At 36.4% G+C, this 22,567-nt stretch overlaps 1 protein-coding gene and 1 pseudogene across 1 annotated transcript; both read right to left on the bottom strand.

The window, feature by feature from the left end:
• Nucleotides 1-1,439: 1,439 nt before the first annotated feature.
• On the bottom strand, nt 1,440-16,426 carry LOC145984337 (methyl-CpG-binding domain protein 4-like). The gene is made up of 3 exons (XM_083117989.1): nt 15,889-16,426; nt 13,696-13,845; nt 1,440-2,490 (listed from the first exon to the last, which is right to left on the bottom strand). Exons 1-3 carry the CDS (start codon nt 16,109-16,111, stop codon nt 2,300-2,302), a joined length of 564 nt encoding a protein of 187 aa, XP_082974115.1. The 5' UTR covers nt 16,112-16,426; the 3' UTR covers nt 1,440-2,299.
• Nucleotides 16,427-20,289: 3,863 nt separating this feature from the next.
• On the bottom strand, nt 20,290-21,318 carry LOC145984329 (histone-lysine N-methyltransferase SETMAR pseudogene; annotated as a pseudogene).
• Nucleotides 21,319-22,567: the final 1,249 nt, after the last annotated feature.

Below are 22,567 nucleotides of genomic sequence, written 5' to 3'. Positions count from 1 at the left end.
AGCAACATACCATCGTGAGGAAATTGGGGAGCTACGGGTGAGTAGCATAATTCGGTCTCTGAAATCTCTAATGACTGAGGGTTCGACGTGCTGAACCCACATCACCCCAATACTGGTTCAAGATCTCCACACCTCTAAGCAGTATTGTGGAAGTGAGACTGGCAGTTGGGAGATAGGCCAAGGACCTTCCAGGGCTGTTGGGCCACGGATTATTATTATTATAATTAATTAAGGCATTGCCAAAAATTTCTACAAGATCGCTGGCAGCAAACATCTTGAAACGCATTGATGGATTTGCAAGCTGCCACTTTTCTATATAACGAACACATTTTCTCTTCAAATTGTGAGAATTTTTAATTCTCACTCATTGTGCAGTACTTTACAAGGTGGTGTTATATTTATTTTGCACAAATTATGTAACTTTGTATTCAAACTTGACAGCAATTTTCTCCAGGTGAACAACAAGCAAGTGCAGAGTTTCCAACATCACAACAGTTTCTCTGATTCTAATTTTATCATGCCAAATCACAAGTATTAGTATTCTCTGAAATTATTCGTCATACTTAAGTTTTCAGTTTTGTTCTCTATTAATATGTTGGGCGAATATAGTTTTTTACTTCATTTTATAACAATGCATGTAAATTTTCCACCACAGTGTTGCTCGCCTCCTAGATCTCGCCTCTCTGCTGGTGCTCAAGAGCCATGTTGCCAAATTAACGATTTCTGGACTTGGAAATCTGTCAGGTTGGTCAGATAACATTTGGAGAAGTGTACAATCAAAAATATGCTTATGTATATCAACATGAACATGGCTTTTTTCTAAAATAATTACTCTGGACATAATATCATCAATGTTAGAAGAACAAATACTATAATTTCATTGAAGATTATCTGAATATTGGTCATAATCATTAAACATATTAACAAATCCTTTAAACATCCATCACAATTAATAAAGTGAAATTTAGATAGTTTGTCATCAAAATTTTCAACATTTATCATCAAATGCAGATTCAAGACATGTAGTCGATTGTACACATGCTGTACCAGCTGCATCTATTTTGTCCTTAAATTCAGACATTAAAATATTTAACCAATTCTTGATATGACTAATATCATGATTAACAGCTTCAAATTTAGCATTAAGCTGTGAAGTTAATTGGGTGTGAGCTCTGGATAATTCAACTTTATTCACAGACATACTGTTATAGTTTCAGTTCATGTTTAGTCTGATATAACTGAGTCTTAAGTTCCTGATTAGACTGATCTAACAGTCTTAAATTCCTGATTAGATTGATCTAATTGAGTCTTAAGTGACTGATCAAATTTGACCTTAAGTTCCTTATTAAAACTTAAAACAGCTAATTGTATGTTTTTAATGCTGCTTAAAATGTCACTGAAATTAGGATTTTATATTTAAAATAAACAGGCAATTGATAAGGATCATTAACTGGAATCACATTTATTACAACAGTATTTTTCCTTAATGGTAATGACAAAATGATGACAAAACATTACACATATCTCAGGTCATTATCGAGTTTATCACAACATGTCACCTCTTCAATTTCAACTTAACTGACTACATGACCAATGTCACTATCACAAGAATTGCTACTATTTAAGTAGGTTCCTTCATATCATTAGATGTAACATTAGATTTTAGAATGTCTATCCAGATTTTGTTTCTTTAGACTTATCTGTCATGATTGCACAGAATAATAATAAAATTAAGTAAAATATTTAGAGTTGCCAATTTTGCCTTTGCAACACACTCAACTACATTACAAATCAAAGACAAAATAAATGAAAAGTCGGTAACAACTGCCCAACTTTCAAACCATACATATCAGAAAATTGTCCCATTTTTCTTGAATCCTGGCTGCAGGCACCAAATTATTGAAGCAAGCTCTTTTGCTAAGACTGCAACTGATCATCCTAATATTTATTGTATCAAAAAGCTGCTTACAATGTGATAAATTAAAATGCGTGACTATTAGAAATCTCCATATATTAATCACTTATTTATTTACATTCATTTGTTTTTCTATTGTCATGTTCAAAATTTACATAAATTTACACAGCATAATTTAATATTAAAAGTTAATAATACATTATATTAATTCAACACAGAAATATTTCAATATAGAAAGATTTTGTGAATGGCCAAAAGATTTTTCCAGGTAAAAACAGAAATTCACTATGATTGTTGCCTATCAACCAAGTAGAAAAAGTTTGAGGAATCTACAACTCATTCATACATTCTAATAATGCTCCAACAATCCATTACACTCTATTATTATTGCATATTACTTTGTTCATAATTACCATGGTTCTCCCATAACCAAGCAACATATGCATTGAGCATTGTATCCCTTGGTCGAACATTTTTCCACTGATTTATACAAAATATATTGTATGAATCACTTCCATATTTGCCAATACCACATAACTGAGAAGGATGGGTCCATTTCTTATACAGGTACTCTTCTGAAAAAAAAAAAAAAAAATCTCTGTTACACTTAGTAGGTATACATAAATTTTGCATCCTGTCTTTCAGGGCATGCGGGACACTCTCTGCGGGGATCTTCAATAGCTCTTTCCTTGTGGCAGTGTTGCCAACTTAGCTCGCTTGGAGCCAGGTCTGGTTCTTTCATGCACTCCTTTGGCTGTGAACTGGGGCACCTGCCCCAGTGCTCCACTGTGATGGCATCACTGGTTCCGGCCCACATAGACCAACTTTTGCCACGATTATACATTTTGCATGTGATGTGATAGTGTTATATTGGCTGTGTCGCTCCACCCCCTCTTATATCCCCAGCTACTTTTTTTATAGTGCCGTGTTGATGTATTATCAGGGAATCCTTTACTTTTGATTTCAAACGACCATGAGATGAGTGATGCCGCCGAATGTAGATGTGAAAAATAAGAATACATTGTCATAAATGTAGAGTTAACGGTAATAGCAGCCCCCTTTGACAACTAACATTACTCTAGGAAGCACTTCATAAATCTAGCTCCTTGAAAGTCAGGTGAAATTTGGCTCTGTTATGCGCATCAGGTTTGGAGTATTATTTGATTTGTTCTCTTGGGAATAACAAACTTCCAATGAATTAGAAAATTATATCAACAGAAAGAGGGTGTTTGAAGATGTGTTTGACAAGTGGAAAAGTTGAAACTTCCATTTGATGTTGAAGTTAATTCCCCATAAGGAATACACGGGATTCCAAAAATTCTAATTCATCATATTTTTCAAATATCGTGTCCAGCTTAATAATCAACATAATAAAATGCTTCCACTTGCAACATGGAGAGAAATTCATACTCTTGATACACCCAGTTTTTTTTTAGTAGCAGTGCCCATTCGGGCGATATTGAAATAAATGCACACTTGGTGCGTAACTGTACCTCCGCCCCATAATCAATAAATATGTATGTCTATCGAAGCTTTAGCTTAAAGTGATATGTATAGAGGAATTTATTTATTTATTTATTATTTATTTGAGAAAATTTCAGATACAGCACAGGTGGCCATTTTACACTGAAATTGTCAACAATGAGAAAGCAATAATTATAATAAGCATAAAGATAAAAAAATAAAATAAAATAAATAAATAAAAATAAATAAGAAATAATTAAGAGTAACAAAACAACATAAAAGTGAATAGCAAATGAACAAAAAAATAAGTAAGAGATGGCACTATGTGATATTAATTACAAGTATTTCTTCTGATAGAAGACCGAAAGGCAAACTCGGAGGAAAATATATCAATATTTGAGGGGAGATCATTGTATTGTGTGGCAAGTCTATAAAAGAGAGATCTTTTTTGAATTTCCAGTCTAGGTTTTTTTGTATAAAATAACCTTGTATTGCAAGTTGTGCGCATAGGTACTCTAAAGTGGAATTCCTCAAGGAGTGTGTTGCAGCGGATTTTGCCATTCACAATTTTGTATAAGTAACTGAAATCATTCTGCAAACGTCGCTGATAAGCAGTTTGTAAGTTTAGAAAAGACAAGAGATGCGGAGATGAAAAATTGCGTAATGAGGGAACCCTGTGACGGACTATAGCTAGGAAGAAGTTAAAGACTGAATCGATTCTGGAGAGGTGAGTGGGACATGCCATGGACCAGACGGGAGAGCAGTATTCTATTATTGGGGAGATGAATGATTTGAAGTACAAAGTGAGGGCTGAGATGTCACTAATTTCAGTGAAACGGTAGAGTAAACCTAAGAGACGCATGGCCTTTTTGGTGGTGCATAAAATATGTTCCTCAAATGTGAGCTTTTGGTCGAAAACAATGCCTAGGTCCTTATGAGAGGATACTGCTTTGATGTTATTGCCAGAGATGGAGTAAGATGACTTTAACAAATTCTTCTTGAGAGAGATAGTGAGAGTAGTACACTTGTCAGGATGTAATGTAAGGTCACATGTCAGGCACCAGGAAGTAAATGTTGCTATGTCATTCTGAAGAAGATGAGTATCGTCGGAAGTGGAGATTTCCCTGAAAATTTTACAGTCATCTGCGAAAAGAAGTTAATTGCTAGAGGGAGCTGTGAGATGGTCGGCAAGGTCATCGACGAATAATATGAACAAGAGAGGTCCTAGAACACTACCCTGTGGAACTCCAGAGAGGACAGGAAGAAAGTTAGAAACAGTTCCAGGAAGAACGTATCAAACATATCTGCAAAACACAAGTACATTGCATTGACAAATTTAGATTCAAGGAAGAGCTGGTAGAGTGACATTATACTGAACATGTTCAGAGACTTTAAAATACTTCCACTCACAAATAGGTGCACAAAAAATATTTTATTAAAAAAACTGTTTCTGTTTATTGTAACACTGGTGCTAAACATCAAAGATATAAGGTTTTGTTCTAGTTTTGTTATTTAGATGACTGAGAAAGCATTATTTAAATATATATAGGGGAGAAGTGCCGATTATCACACCCCTTCCTAATGCCATACCCCATTGTATCTTGGCCGGGAAGTGCTGCACTCTGGTGTGAACAGTTGTACTATAATTGACTGAGGTAGGTACTCCAGCAGAGAGAGTTTTGTCGCACTGCATGCAGAGCAATTCCAGAAAATTGTCAACCTGGTGTGTGAAAATCAAAGTGTAACCACGTAGCATGTATTATACCTTGTTGGAAACAAAACTTCATGTAGATTAATGTAGTATAATTATCTCCTCATGTAACTGATTTTTGCAGCTGCAGTATAATAAAATATGATGGTACTGCTAGTCTGAGTTCGCTTTGTATAAATAATGGTTTTATTTCAACACCTATAAAATCATTCAGAAACTATCTACCTGAAAGTTAATTATATTACTAGAATGTGCATAAAAATAACTATTTTGCACAGAAACTGTATACTAAAAATATCATGTATGAAGAAGTAATGCACGCTAAACTTTATTAAGCGGTAGTGTCAGTCTGTTACCAAAATATTTGAAAAAGTTTTTTTATAATAAAATCCAAAGTGACAATTTCATAAAACTTTATATCCTGCGTTAGGTTTACCCAGACTACTCACAACAAAAAATTTTACAGTTATATCTTAAGGCATTAGGGTATTATGGGTAGGTAATGGACTGACACTGGTAACGGACTGACATTATAAGGAGACGTTATATAAAATATTTAAAAACTTTCATACATGCTATCTGACAGTCCTGCTTGAACTTTCATTACTCAAAATGATTTTTATAAAGTTATAAAATAATGTTAGTTATATTATAAAATAATTTTTATTGTAAAAATCAAACTTAACAAAATATATTTTCTTTTGTTTCGAGATGCTAAGATTAAGCATTGCTGAGAAGCAGCAGAATTATAGACAGCGTATGAAAAAAAGGCTTGTTATGAAGAAGTAAAGAGAAAAGACGCTGAGAGACAAAAAATAAAAAGAAGTGCACTTAGTGTGAGAGGTAAATGGCAGCTTAAGAAGAAAAAACATGAATACAAACAAAAGGAAAGACAGAGGAAAAGAGAAACTACTGGTAGTCAGAATAATACTAGTGCCACTGTTCCTCCTGAAACACCAACAACATCTGTCATTGAAACACCGACAAAAGTGTATTCATCACGTCAATCATTTGGGAAAGCAAAAAAACGTGCATCATCTGCCTTACCTGCTTCCCCCAGAAAGAGACGAGCTCTTATAGTTGATTTTGCAAGGAATGAAGGACTAAAGATTGGTAATAGCTCTACAGCTCCCTCAAGTGCCTCATCAGAATCAGAAACTAGAAATGTTATAAAATAATTTTACTCCACGGATGAAATCTCTTAGCAAGCCCCTGGAGCAAGACACTAACTGTGTGTGAAGGTGGAGTGAAAACAAAATATCAGAAACGGTACTTACTTACAACCCTTCAGGAAGCAAATGCAATATTTTGCTTGAAGCATGCCGAGATAAAAATAAGTTTTTCCACTTTTGCTGATTGCAGGCCCAAGTTTGTGTTTCTTTTAGGAAATACACCTCAAAATGTTTGTGTTTGCATGACACATGAAAACATGAAACTGTTATTAATCGCCCTGCATTCTTCAGGCATACATGTTTCTACAGAATTTCGGCCATGCCATTTATAGACCAGATAGTATGTAGTCAAGATAATGAACCTTGTATGACCGGCAAATGCAAAATATGTCCAGACTTAAATTCCATAACAGATAGTGATGAAAGTGAAATAGATCTTTCAGAGTTCTGTAAGTGGTATGAGTGGGTAAATACTACTAACAGTGTTGAGAAAACTGAAAAGACTGAAACTGTCCAAGATTGTTTTAAGTCTCTGTCAGGAAAAATTCCACACTTTCTGCATCATACTTTCATAAAACGTAAACAGCAGATGGCTTTCCAGGGAAGGATTCAAAACTTAATGAAGAAGATGTCTTACAAATTGACTTTTCTGAGAACTTCACATGCAAGGAACAGGATGAAATCCAATCTGCCCATTGGAGCAATAAACAAATTACCATTTTTACAGCTGTAACTTGGTTTCACGATGGAACTACATCACAAAAGAAGTATTTTGCTATTTTATCTGACTGCCTTAATCATGATAAATACAGTGTACATGTATATTTACAGTATATTTTAGATTATCTCCAAAGAGAATCTTGGATTACCAATTTCCAGTCTTCATATTTTCTCAGATGGCGCAGCTTCACAGTTTAAGCAAAGGTACACTTTATGTAACATCACATATCTTTTTTACAGCAGGAACAAACAACATTGAGTGTTTTTTTTCAACTTCCCATGGTAAAGGGGCTGTAGATGCAATTGGGGGAGAAGTAAAGAGGATGGCGAGGGAAGCTGTAATGGCTGGGAAGACTTCAATTCACTGTGCACATGAATTTCTCACATTTCTTCAAGAAAAGAAGACAAAAATTGTAGTAGCAGAAATCCCAATTTTCACCATAGAAGATGTGAAAGCAACACTAGATGAACACTGGCTTCATATTCAACAAATTCCAAACACACATAATATTCACCATTTCAAAGTCATCTCTAAAAATGTCATTGAATGCTCCAACTATACAGGATCGACTGAGAAATTTGTTCATTCCTCTTGAAAAATCAGTTTTCTGGAAGTTACAAAGTATTACCAAAGAACGAAATATTATGCAGTATTTTATGATCAGACATTTTATATTAACAGAATATTAACCATGGACAATGATGAAATATCGTTCAGTTAACAGCTTTTTCTGGCCACGACCTAATGATATAGAAACTGTAAACAAGAAGTTTTCATTTTATGGTCCAGTTGAATTGTAGGGTGCTGGTTCTTTTGAAATTCCACATTTAAGAGAAATAGAAAAACAATTTAAAGATTTTAAGAAGCAAGTAGTGTAACATTGTCATACAGTATTAGCACAGTTTATATACCTTATTTCCGTTGTAGTGTTTAAATAGTTTTAGTGTTACTTGTTGTTAGTAGTTTTTAGTGTTACTTTAACTAATTTCAGTTATATAGTAAAGAAAAACATTTTTCTTAGTAAGAATATGTAAGTCTGTTGAGTTTATGAATATATTTCAGAAGGTGTCAGTCCGTTACCATACATGTCAGTCCGTTACCAGGCTTATTTTATTTTTTTCTGAACCACTGAATAAAACTGAAGCATTCAGATTTTGCTGTCTTACTGTACCATCTTCCACTATTAATCATTGAAAAATAGAAGTACTAAAGTGTCCAACTTTCAGAGAATTTTATCAAAACATTCAGTAATTTGAAACAGTGGGTTGACATATGGGTCAGTCCCTTACCATGCATATTTTCTCCATAGTCAGACAAAATTGTGGAAAGTCTGTTACTGGGTTAAAAAGGACTCTTTTAGTTATCTAACATGGTGATGTTTTGGAAATTTAATATTGCATATCTGCTTAATTAAAAATTTAAAAAGCTGAAGAAAATCTTCTAAAGTGTCAGTCCGTTACGTCTGGAATTGCTCTGCAGGTGAAGAAAAGCATGAGAGGTTTAAATTTCGGTGAAGCCCAAAATATTTTGCAAGGTTGTCATCAATGACATATTCTGTGGACAAAGGTATGATATAGTCATATAACACTGGTGAACACAGTTTTTGGCACATGAAATGTATATTGTGTTTCTAATGTAAAATTTTACGCTGAATTCAAATATGTACTCAGAATTTTTCCATCACCCACAGTTTTTGTACAATGACATTTTTTAAGTATTTTTTTTTTAAAAAAATAGGTATTTTTTCTGTAATTAGTCATGTATGTAAAACAATATTTTAAATGATTTCGAACAGAAGGTGGGCACAAACTTTTACGAATGCACAATGACATACCCAGGATTTTACTTCGGGGGAGGGCTGAATCACATTGAGGTGGGGGGAGGGCGAAAGCGAACCTCGTATTTGATGCGACTTGGAATGAAATTAAATGGTGTGCTTGAACCACGAGATCATTTTAAGTAGTAAATGGAAATTTACCATTGCTATGAGGCTAGTACCTCACAGTGAGAACTTACTTACCTGTACCACATCCCCCTACACATCTAACTGTAGAAGATGAATGGGAACATGAGGCAGCTACCGAAGTTCAAGATGACGATCAAGATCATTGTACTTTCGAAGCCTCTTCCTGTGAACCTTATCTGTTAACACAAGGTGAATTAAACGACCTTCTTTGGATTTGAAATTTGGAAAGAAATAGGTCGAACTTTTGAGATCTAGGCTGAAAGGATGGAATCTTCTTCATAAAAACACCAAAGTGTGCTTCTTTCATAACCGACAGGAAGAGTTTGAAGATCTTTATTCTAAAGAAAACGATTTAGTGTATTGTAATAATATTTTCGCTGTGATGGATTTACTTGATCATGAACATGAAACAACATAGTGGAGACTGTTCATTGATTCCTCGAAAACTAGTTTGTAGGCTGCATTTTTGCACAATGGGAACACATTTCCTTCTGTGCCGTTAGTTTGCACAACTAACATGAAACATATGAAGATATGAAAATGCTGTTAGAAAAAAATCAGTATGACAAGTATTGTTGCGATTTAAAAGTAATTGCATTGTTAAATGGTTTGCAACTTGGCTATACTAAATTTTGCTGTTTCTTGTGCGAATGGGACTCCAGGGACATGAATAATCACTACATCAAGAAAGAATGGCCCAGACTTGAATCACATATGTCTCAACATAGAAATGTGTGCATCCCTCACTAGTCAACTCTGATAAGATTCTTCTTCCCCCACTTCATATCAAGTTAAGGCCTTTTTGAAAACTTTATTAAGCCGATGGACAAAAATGGTGCTTAGTTTAATTATTTAATGGAAAAATTTCCTCGTGTTAGTGATGCTAAAATCAAGAAAGGAATTCTTGTGCGCTCTCAAATTAGAGCTTTGATAAGGTATAAACAATTCGAAGGTCTGTTTAGCAAAGATGAAATATCAGCGTGGCGTTCTACATAGACGTTTTAGGAAATCGAAAAGCTCGAACTACTGTGAGATTGTGGGTGAACTGTAACAGTCATACAAATATATGGGGTGTAATATGTCCCTCAAAATAAATTTCTTAGAATCTCACTGCATTTCATCCCTGACATTCTTGGTGCCGTCAGTAACGAACACGGGGAAATTTTCCACCAAGACATCTCCGTTATGGAAAAGAGGTGCCAGGGACAATGCAATACAATAATTCTGATTACTGTTGGATGCTGAAGAGGAATTTCCAGTTGCAAAATACAGAAGGAAATCAACAACTCTCACATTTTAGTTAAGTTGAATAGTGTCATGCATATATGTAAAGAGACACAGAACTATTTCACACTTAACCTGCGGGTCACAAAAAAACTGTGGGTGATGGAGAAGAACTACTTACATATTTGAATTCAGTGTGAAAAGTTCTATTAGGATTAGGTATTTTTCCTAGTGTGCCAAACAAAAGTTCAATTTTGTTCCCCAGTGTAATTAGTGCATAAATGGTATGTGTACATTATGTAGTTGCAGTGTAAAGTGTATATTGTGAAGTGGATTCCATTGTTGTGGTAGAAGTAGGTGCCATGTTGGCTTTCCCAGTTGTGCCAAATAACGCACCCTGCATGTGTTCCAAATACCGCACGGGTGCGATATTATGAATAGCATAGGTCCCATTGGAGTGATTACTAAGGACAACGTAAACAAGTTGGTTGCAGGGTTATACCTCATTGTCTAAGTTCTGAGCAATCCAGGTATCTCTAGAGGATGACGAGGTGGTTCTGCTACTCTTCTAACGAGTTCACCATGCAAAAACAAACTGACTGCAGATTTGCAACACACTTCCCAAAAAGGAACAGTCAAACAGAGTGGAAAGAAAGCAGCAAAGCAAAGTGGAAATTACACACGTCGTACAGAGAAGAAACAGGCGTTAAAGAAGGGGAAGAAAAGAACATGGGAGAGAAGCCCTAGCACAAGTGAGGAAGATTTGGATATGTCTCTTCAATTAGTATCAACTGATGATGAAGATAGTGAAAATGAGGACTGTGAATGTCCCTATTGTAATGAAACATTTTCACATGACAAAGCAGGTGAAAAATGGATCATTTGTATTCAGTGTAGCACTTGGTGTCATGAGCAATGCGCGGGTACTGAGGACTACAAACGGTTTGTGTGCAATTTTTGTTTGCTTTTGACGTGGACATTGAACTGCATTGCTTTTTATTTTGCTCATTCTTAAACTACTTTTTTGCTGATGGTTTTTTTCAAAGCATTCATTCCATGTTTCAATTGTCATTTGTAGCTTGTATTCTGCAATTTCCATGTTTCATTTGTAATTTGTAACACACTTGTATTCTGCAATTTCCATGTTTCATTTCTAATTTGTAAAACACATGTATTGTCATGTGAAGGACCTTAACAGTTACTATTATGTTTTCTTTAATGAAATACTTCATTACTACTTCTTGTCCTTACTTTCGGCAATAAAGTCTTCGAAAATTGTGTTGTTACAGAATGTGTTCTTAATATCACACTGGGGTCCAATATTACGCACACATTTTTTCAACTCTCAAAATCATAGAGTTTTGCTTACAACATTATGTACATGTGTATAATGTATTGAAAAACATTTGAACCATCAGACGTCTTGGCAAACATTCCATAGTTTGTTTTGCCCTTGTTACTTTTTCATTTTGACCTATTTTTGCTCTGCCACGTACGAAAAACAAAATGGGTGTAATATTCGGAACTTCTCCCCTACTATCCAAAAATTCACTTTTATTACAAGGAAGTTATTCAGGACATTGTGTGACTAGAATTTCAAATGGATCACACACATCTGAAGGAGAAAATACAGGAACATCTCACAAAAAATTATAGCCTGTTTTAAGTATTTCTACCTGCATCTCAAGAGATCTCTTTATCTTGTATCGAAATAAAGAAAGTGCACTCTTTTCTTGATGCAAACAGCAAATTCTGTGTCGAAATGCAAGTATTCCTCAAACAAGAACGTCACAGGCACGAAAAAATGGCAAAATGAGGACTGACTACTAAAGAAAAAAAAAAGTATACATTACACCCTCCTTTCCAAAAACCTGGGCATGCCACTGGTGTGGTTTAATGCTACACATTAATTGCTTAATTGCCAGAAACAAATGCCTAGCACCATATTTGAACATTGGATTCGAATTTATGGAGAAATAAACAGGAACACACACACACATATATACAACAAACTTAGCATGAATCTTCAGTTGTTCAGTTGGGTTTACTGTTAATATGTAAAGCAGAAGCAGGCGACAGGTAGTAGTAAGCCATCCAGCATGTGATAATTTTCTAGGCTTCCTGTTTCAGGGTACTGTTGATCTTGGCTCAAATCTTGTGTGTGTAAAGTTGAAATTTCCACAAGGATAACCTCAAAGTTTATAATTGGTCAGTTCTCACAATTACAGAGCATTTTACCCATAGGACTCGAAATGAATAAGCTCCTGTTGTGTGTCCATCAATTGTTATCAGAAGGAGTTGAAGCAAGTAGCTCATTGAACTGCAGGAAACAAGTCAACCACTGTAAAGATCTTCAGTGTGGTTCTCGAAGAAAAAGCAAAACTTCAAGCCCATTGAGGCATGGTGTGAAATTGAATAAAATTCCTGATTTTTATTCTGTGGACTTTTGGGACCAAGAAGCAACTTTTGCGCACTGTATGCTTTCGGATTTTGAAAAAAAAAAATCAATCCACCCCTATTAATGAGATAGCTAAGTTGTACAAGAAAGTAGCTTCAGAGAATTCAAAAACACTTTTTAACAAAAGATGAAACTGGTTGTATGATTTGGTCCTTCTTTAAGCTTATTTCATACCTGAATATGTGGTGAAAATAAACCTAGCTTCCTCTGATAAAGTAAAGCTAAATAAGTCCACTTTATGCACAGATAGGCTAATTAGCTCTGAATCTACAGTTTTAAGTGAAATCTGAGCCACTAAGTGCCTCCAGGTGTATTCAAAACCAAGTCATTGCAACAAGGCAACCAACCACTGGGGAGATCCAGTTATCTCTGGCAAAGATTGATTGATTGATTTGGTGTTTTGAGTCTACTTTATGCACAGTAAGGCTAATTGGGACTGGACCTACAGATTAAAGTGGAATCCCAACCACTACGTGGCTCCACAGGGAATCAAACCCAGGACCCCTTGATTACAAGGTGACAACGCTACCACTGCGCCATGGGGGAGAAGTGTTTTTTCACCACTTTCCTAACATACAAAATCATCTGGGAAAGATTTTGTCTTGACAAAATATGGCTTTCTCATTCCAAATTAAAATCCTGTAGAAACTGTGGCCAGTATTAATGAAAACGTTTCAATGAGCAAATTTCATGTTGAGAAAAAAAATAAACCTGTCAAATTAGGTAGGAATTTGCAGTCCATAGACAAATACCCAAAGTTGAATAGTGCAATGAAATCTTGATTCATAACTGCTAATATCAATTGTGAAGATGATAAAATCTAACACATGAAAAAGAATGAAATAGATCACATCCTGCAATAAGTTGACTGAATCAGTTACATACTGTGATTGAATTAGTGTTTCAAGTACATTAACTTTGAACCCTAGTCCAGGTAAGTGAAGCTCAATTAAGAATTGGTAATTATTTCAGGACATTTCTTAAACTAGAATACATGGAAATTTCAGCAAAGTATCTCCCATGTATGCCAACTAGTGAGATTAACCTAGAATAACTTTACAAACCTGAGAATTTCTTAAGAATTGAAGCTCTTTTTACTTTTAAGCCAAGAGATTCTATAAGCTTCTCTATTTCTTCAACAGCAGTCTTGCATACAACTTCAGCTGATGGATATTTCTTGAAAAAATTCCAGATAACAGGAGTGGCAAGTTTAGCTGAAAAAAAGGTTTTCAACTAATTGTCATTGCATTTTTCAAAATAAAAGCAAGTGTTTTTATAACACAATTACATATACTTACTGGAGGATAGGAAAACACTCAACATTGGTTGCATTACAATAAAATGAAAGATGTGTTGTTAGCAAAGATCTTTAAATAAACACTAGATCAACAAATGGCACTCAAAGTTCTTAATCCATTGCATGCTGAATGACTGAACAACTAAACATCCAAGTGTTTTTTTTAGAGGACAAAGATTTGAACTTAAAACAGACCAGCGCCTTGGTAAATTTTTTTAGTACAATAAATTGTAGTTTGAAAACAAAAGTATGGTCACTTGAGTGTGGAAGAAGACTGAACATTACTGGTTAATCTGAACACTAATCTATGTGATACAATATATTTAGATTATAAACTTATGGCCCGCCCATTTCAAAATCAAGATTTTCATCCACACATGACAAATTGTTGACATAAAGAAAACATACACAATTGAGCTTCAACCTAATGAGAGAATGATAGTCGAAAAATAGCAATGTGATCAGCACCCTATATGGGATTTAACACATGGAGGAGGTTGAGAACTCACAGACAAGAGTACTTCAGCAGGCAGAGATGAGATTGCCAGGGACCAAAATTCATGCAAGGCTTGCGTCACAATATGGGGAAAGTGCTAACCATGAGGAATGGATTGGAAAGATCAAAAATGGTTGGACAATTGTAAAGCATGAAGAGGAACAGAACACCCATTCATATCCACTCCTGACAACAACATTGAGCAAGTCTGTGCAGTGAATCTGACAAACCGACAAATGACAATTGAAGAAGTGGCAAATTGATTGATTGATTGATTTGGTGTTTTAAGTCCACTTTGTGCACAGTAAGGCTAATTGGGACAACCTACAGATTAAAGTGGGATCCAAACCACTATGTGCCTCCACCGGTATCAAACCCGGGAGGAACACCTCGATTACAAGGAGAGGACGCTACCACTGTGCCATCGGGGAGGCCCAAAGTGGAATATCATCTGCACTTTAGTTTCCCACATTGTTATGCAAGCCTTCAATTGATTTTGGCCCCTGGTACACCATCAGGCTACAGAACAAAAAAAAAAAATCGCTGATTGCTGTTCTTTTGGTGCAAATGGGAGAGAGGAGATTCTTTCTGCAAACACAACTAGAAGTGATAAATGTCAAAATTTGCAAAGTGAATGCCTAATGCATACGTCTTTTACATGTCCGTACAGAATGCACTATTGGTCACACTATGGTCAATCTGAAGAAAATTGCAGCAAAAGTGTGGATAATTATCAACTAACCCTCATATATAGAATTATTTCCCCATTCAGATTTTGCACTTGAGTTGTCCTAATATTTTGGAACATTCCTGGAAAAAATATTTTCTGTAGTATTTAATTCTGGGTTGGTTGCAAATTCCACCCTATTATTTTCTCCATTTAGTAGGAGGACAATCTTGCAGCAGCCTGCTTTACTATTTAGTAATGATGGAGTCATAGATTGGGGCACTGTGTGAATTTACTATAAAAGCATATTACAAAAACAACTGTGATATGCCTTGGCCCACTAGATCACCGGACCTGTCCACATGTGATGATGCACCCTCAGTGAATTTAAATATTGGATAAAGGAAGAGATGGTCCAAATACCTACCCAAAGACAGAGTGGCGGAGTGGTTAGCAAATCGTGCTACGATGCCAGGGTTCAAATCCCGGCCTGAGCATGGATATTTGTGAGTGTCCATTCATCAATTTCATTATATCATCACTCATCCCCATCTTCACAAATTAGCCAAAAATGGCACAAAAAGCAAAGTAAAATAAAGCATCAATCAATGAAACCAAAGACAGAGTAGAGTGTCTGGAATGAAATGGAGGTCATCAAAGTAACTTTATTTTCAAAAAAATCAAAATATAAGGATTTTATTTGTATTTTCTTTTGGTATATCTTCCACTCAGACATTGTGAAATACTTAACTGTAATACATAGGCACTCTTATATTCATAAAGTACACTGTACTTACCTTTTGTTTTGTTGAGGAAAATTGTAGCAACTAGTAGTTTCCATGGATCATGGTATAAATCTTCCTGAATTAAATTGTAAGGCGAACGAGGGGGTATCCATTTTTGTTTACTGGGCAACTTTGCAATACATTTCTCTGATAATTGTTTCTTGTTTTTTGTGAAATATGGACTCTTGGTCTCACTCATTCCATGTGGATCAGATTTGGATAGCACTTTTTCCATAACGCATGACTGAAAGAAACCAATTCACTACTCTATGCAAATAAATTTAATTAAGACATGGTGGAGTAGTTATCAGTTTCCCTATGCACAAGCTATATTTTTAACACGACAAAAATTACATAAAATACCATTTCCTATATTAAATGTCTGACACATTCCCAAGAAAAGTTTTCTCTACATAGGATAGATATTTTATTTGAAATTGGTTTTGAACACAGTCTTCTTAAAACATTAGTAAAGTCAACTACCAGTCCTACTTCTCAATTCCATCCATGTTCCCTTCAGTATAACCTTCTTTTCCATAGCTCCTGTTTCTTTCCTGAAAACAGAAGAAAAAATTGTAACACTTGCTATTGTAACTCTCATATTATGCACAAAAAGTTTTCTTTCTCAAACATAAAGATCTTAACACAAAATTTCAGTCAGTATTTGGGTAAAATTCAGGAAAGCATATGTCTGGATTTTGGAAAGAAAGGTGAAAAAAAATTGTACAAAAATAACATATTTCAGAAGGAGTCCAGCAATAAAAAAACTGAAAAATAACAGATAAAGGACCTAATGTGATTTATTTGAAATACTATCAGAAGATGGAAAAGGATTACAAATGAGATAAAAACGAGCTTTAAAAAAGTATTTACAATCCTCACAAATACAAGCTACTTACATTTATATGTGTTCAGCACTATTTGAAGTGTGAACCAAGACTAAATGTCTCAAGCAAAATGGCATTCCCGATGGCGCAGTGGTAGTGTCCTCACCTTGTAATCAAGGGGTCCCAGGTTCGATACTGCACATAGTGGTTCGGATTCCACTTTAAACTGTATGTCCAGTCCTGATTAGCCTTACTGTGTACAAAGTGGACTTAAAACATCAACTCAAACCAAACCAAACTCTTAAGCAAAGTTTCCGGTCTTCATAATTCAGAAGAAATAGTACAAGGTGGCTACTCTAAACAGGGCCATCCATTTGCAAGGAAGCATGAATCTTTTCTCCCCATGAAGGTTGTTGACCCTCGTGTCAGGTATGAGAATGGTTTACTGCTGCCCCAACCAGATGTGAAAGTGCGAGTGATTTCAAGTTCCAAGGATCCTTCAGTTTTCCCCAAGATTCTGGCATTCCAAACATTTGGAAATTTTGCACCAATCTGGCCAAGTTGTGTGTATGCAAAACTTGCTTCTCTGTTTTTCCACTGTTTAATTAACATGGTTGAAAATGAGTGGCAACTTTTGGAGGGAGGTTCTTAATTTGTATTAATTTATGCCTTGTCTGTGGAAGGTGAAAAGAGATGAATACAGTGACAGGCATAAGCGTACTCAGGTCTGGTAGTAGAGCCGAGGGAGGGAATACGTGGTGAAGAAAATTAATTCCTTCGAAACAACTTTTCAGAAAGGGATATAACAAAGTCAACTACTCAAAAAAAAATCAGGTGCTAGAGCTGATGATATTTACAAGCCCATTCTCTGCTATTTTGATATGTCACCAGAGGGTGTTGCGGTGGGATGTTGGAACCCATAGGCATAACTTGACAGGGCAAGGAAGAACACCCCCCCCCCCACCCAAAAAAAATTCTCATGTATATTAAAATTGATATATTAGAAATAAGCACACCGGACAAAAAATTAGACAACCAAAAGGAAATTGTACCTAATAGTTGATTGGTCCTCTAATGGAGCAAATGACAGCATCAATTCAACATGGCATGGACTTTACCAGTCTGTGGATGTGGGTCACATTGAGTGCAAACCACTCTGTCATCAACTAGTCATGAAGTTCCATGAGGTACGTGAAAATCTAGTTCTCTACTTGACCCGCTGCTCCAAGTGGTCCCACAGATTCTCAATATGATTAAGATCTGGGGACTTTGCTGGCTGGAACACTCATTTTAGTTAAGATCAGCTTCGGAGCCGATCGAGTGTGGCAGTACAGCCGAAGTAAAGGTTCGGGAAAACAGCACTCTGCAGTGTTGCTTACCACTAAAATTTTCACCGGATGCAGGGAATATTCTGAATTGCCGAGTGAAAAGAAACGACGGTTACAGGAAACCATTGCATTTTAATTATTAATGCAATGCAGTGTCTCATTTGAAAAGAGAATGGCAGGGGAAAACATTCGGGAAAATATGTTCGAGATGCTCAGTAACCCATAACTAATAAAAAAAAAACTGCCTCAATTCCTGCACTTGGGAAAAAGCCCATATTCATTTCAAAGAAGAGGGGAGTGGATGGTTCCATTAATCTTTCCCTAGCTTAACGTAACAGCAACGTCGACGTTCACCAAGAGGACACGGGTTTGAATTCTGACCTGGGCGTGGGTGTTCTTTGCAAGTGTCCCTTCATCAATTTTCCCATATCATAATTTATCTTCTTCGTCGTGATTAAATAAAAGTGGAAGAAAAGAGAGACTAAATCAGTACAGGTTGGATAAATGTCTTCATATTGCCCTGAAAATCACTTTTCTTCATTAAATAGTTAGTTTAAAAATATAATTAAGTATGTGCCATTGACTTAAAAGACTTGTAGCCACATATCAGAATCTGCTATGTTGACAGAAGCTAGAGCATGAATATTATTAGGGGTTGCACAAAAGCACGTCTTTGGTAGGCTTCATTAATATGCACACACAACATTAACTTATATTATAGTCTAAGAGCAATGTGTGCCAAACATAGAGACACTATACTATGAAGCCTAGAGCTATGAAATTAATGTAATTAGAGAGAAGGGACATTGCAAGTTTGGAACCAGACAGATAAAAGTGCAACCTTCAGGAGAAATCACCCTAATAGCATGCTTTTTCGCACTGCGGCTTGTGTCCATGTCGATAAACCGACAGCTTCATAAGCTGAAATCCTAGGTTTGATTCCCGGTGTGGTCAAAGCTTTTTTTTTCCTTTTTCTGCCAAACGGGTGCCACAAAAAGTATTTCACCAAGTCACAGCCTTATACATTGTTGTGTGTGTGGCAATGAGAAAATAATGCGTGTGGCATAATTTTGAGTTTGGAACGTATTTTTCTTTATTATGTTGTTACTGAAACTCCTTGCATAGAACAACCACATGTGATTTTTCTTCTGGTAACAAATCCCACTGGAAGATCAAACATTATTCCTCTGTGAAAAAAAATTACAGAATTTATGTTCATAACTTTGGGTTACAATGGTAAGTGAATATTAATGTTTTCCGTCAATCATTTGCCACTTCCCTTGTTTCACCCCTCCTCCTCACACACACACACAAACACTGACAGACTGGTTTCATGCCCGATTCAATATCAGTAATTCCTGAATGAGAGGAGAAATTTTCTGATAAAATTGTAAAGTCAAAACATTCCTGTCTGCTGATTGAAGGTGCTTTTATTAACCTCTTGTTTACCAAATTTCTCGATCGAGATATTTACCTGTAACCCCGCAGGGACCAAATATCTCGATCGGGATATGTTGACATGTTCATAGTTTTTACGTTATAATGTCGCTATTATTTGCTGGAATTGCAATTTTCATTTTATATTGTTGTTAACACATATATTGCACCGTAATGAGTCTTGCATGTCTTGGTGTTCCAAAAAAAAAAAAGGCGGAAAAATGGCAGCTTCTTCTGAAGGAAAAAAGCATTGTTCCCATCCAAGGCCGGAATTTTTGTTCCACTACAATAATGCAGTTGAACCTCGATTTGGGAATAGTTTGCTGGTTGGTAGCAGGAGGTTGCCAAGTACTTTCAGTTTCGGCAAAAGTGGGGGGAGTAAGGGGTGGGGGAAGGAGAGGTGTAACAAAGGAAATGATCAAAGCACAGGCGAAAAGAGAAATCCTTATACTCGAGTACAGGTGTTAGTCACGTGACTACAATGTGACTGGCAACATCCAAAAATACACTGATAACACACTTCTAAGAAGTTCCAAGGTTCTGAGTCACTCACAATTGTGGTTGTGCAGCGAAAAGTTCTTGTAATGTGTGGCTGTGCATTGACAAGTTTCAGTGGAGCACAGACATCTCGTTTGTGGGGGAAGGGGGGGCTCTAAGTCGTGTTCTATTGCTCATACAAAGGGCTCGGGTGTAAAACATGACAACATTTTGGTCATTTCTAAGTTCATAAAGAAACAAGGTTATTACCAGGTAACCAAGAAAGTTCATGCGGCTTTAGTACAAAGAAGAAAAGGTCCAAAACAAATGTCTTTACCTTATATTTATTCTGCAAAATATCCACCATCCGCTTCTACAACCTTCTCCCATTTTTGTACAAGCCTGTAGATGCCATGTTTGAAAAAGTCTTTGTGTAGGGCCGCAAAAAACTGCACCACCGCATTTTCAACCTCCTCGCGAGTTTGGAAATGTCGATTGCACATATGGTTGTCCATAGACAAGAAAAGATGGTAGTTTGATGGAGCGATGTCGGGTGAATACGCTGGATGTGGCAGAAGTTCCCAGCCGAGAGAAGAAATCACCTCCAGGGTCATCTTTGCTGTATGCGGTTTAGCGTTGTCTTGGTGGAAAAGAACACGCTTCCTATTCACTAATGCAGGTTGTTTTCTTGCAAGCTGTTCGGCCACTCTTTGCAATTGCGCGGAGTACACCTCTTTGTTGATGGTTTTACCACTTTCCAAGAACTCATAATGCACAATCCCAGCCGTAGTCCACCAGACACACAGCAGCACCTTCCACTGATGAAGGGCAGGTTTTGCAGTTAAAGGTATGGTGTCATTTGACGATAGCCAATGGTATGAGCGTTTCTTGTTATCGTACATTACCCACTTTTCATCACACGTCAAAATGCGGTCCAAAATTAGACAGTTGTTGTTCCTAGTGAGCAAGGAAGTGCAAATGTTCAGTCGTTGAAGACAGTTCACAGCAGTCAGCTCGTGCGGAACCCACTTACTCAGTTTCCATGATTTGCCAAGCTCATGCAAGTGCACACGAATTGTTTCAGCACTTACCGCAAATCGTTGAGTGAGTTCTTGACACGTTTGACTTGAATCCTCTTCAATTGCTGCCTTCAGTTGGGCCACATCGAGAGATTTCAGTCTGCCCGATCGAGGTTTGTCTGCCAGTGTCTCATCGCCACTCGAGAAGGTCTGAAACCACTTTTGCGCGGTCCGTTCACTAATTGTACCTTCTCCAAACGCTGCACATATTTTTCTTGCTGCTTCCGCTCCTTTTGTGCCCAACTTGTACTCATACAGTAAACACGCCCTGATTACTGCATTCGACACAGCCATGGTTCACTGCGAATACTTGCTCCCAAACTATTGACTGCGACCTGTTATCTACGTTAGCCGACGTGCCAAGGAATGAGCTTTCCGCCAATCACACATACATGTACCCCTGGCGGCTGAACTGCGTACTACCCCACGAAAACTACGGGCAGTTGTAAAAACCACATGAACTTTGTTGGTTACCTGGTAGAAGCTATACTGTAGATAAATTGTTTTCGTGTTGTGTTTACCCATTTCAGAAGGCTTCATTGAGTCTAATGCAAATTATATGACATGGCAATTTCACTCGAAAATTGAAGGATATCACATTTTACTTTGAAAATAAAAAAATTACCAAAATGTCACTTCCCATGTTTTACACCCGAGCCCTTCATATGATAATAGTGCAATTATTTTCTTGTTCCAAACATGCCAGCAATAATTTCCATGTGTATTTTGACAATGTCCAGAGAGGGGGGAGGGGCATTTTTCTTCATAAATATTAGAATTTTCCGGTTCCTCCCCTCCCCCTCCATATATATACTCTATGTGCATAAATTGTATAAAGTCAGAATCTATGGTTCATTCTGCATATAACGATATATCATTCGTCTGTCTAGGGCAATTAGCCTCTGCTCTACAGTCATCTAAATGAAACTCTAAATGTTGCTAAAAATTGTTACATAACAAAATGGGCTCGGTAATCAAAAGGTTAAAAACAAATACAAATTATCTTCAACTACTATTATTGGACGAAAATCATTGATGTTATGTTTAGAAAACAAACTTATATTCATTTTATTGATAATTAGATATTTAAATTATTTTCAGCATATAAATAATTATTTGTCATATTTCTCAAGATGCATTTTCTCATCCCTCTTACCTTTGGTAGCTGCTCCTTCCTCCAAGAAGAATGAATTTACAATTTTTTTAATCTTCTCCAATTTTAAATTTCAAACCTATTTTTCCTTGCATCCTATATTTTATGTTGACATACAAGGGGAGGCACGCCACCCTAACTCCCCTTCCGGACTAACATCTGTATGTTGTTTATTTGGGTTTGTTATTGAATCATTCATCCTCATCTTCACGATTAGCCAAAAGTAACAGGAAAATCAAAGTAAAATAAATGAAAGTAAATCAGCCAACAAATTATCTAATTGAAACTTCCTCTTCTTGTGCTGTGGCCACAGCGCTGAACAAAGATAAGGAATCACGTGTCTCCATCGCACCTAGCTCCTCAACAGGAAGCAAAAGCAAAGTTCCTTGC

This window comes from Lepisma saccharinum, chromosome 2 (genome assembly GCF_977018435.1).
Source record: "Lepisma saccharinum chromosome 2, izLepSacc3.1, whole genome shotgun sequence".
NCBI lineage: Eukaryota > Metazoa > Arthropoda > Insecta > Zygentoma > Lepismatidae > Lepisma > Lepisma saccharinum.
This window is presented reverse-complemented; position numbering and strand designations above follow the sequence as displayed.

What these genes read in the sequence shown, in the direction of transcription:
- LOC145984337 (XM_083117989.1), bottom strand. Translation starts at nt 16,111, where the DNA reads ATGGAAAAAGTGCTATCCAAATCTGATCCACATGGAATGAGTGAGACC. An exon ending in TTTCCTCAACAAAACAAAAG is followed by an intron (nt 13,846 to 15,888) that starts GTAAGTACAGTG and finishes CCTTTTTTTCAG; the next exon opens with CTAAACTTGCCACTCCTGTT. An exon ending in AATTCTTAAGAAATTCTCAG is followed by an intron (nt 2,491 to 13,695) that starts GTTTGTAAAGTT and finishes TTTTTTTTTCAG; the next exon opens with AAGAGTACCTGTATAAGAAA.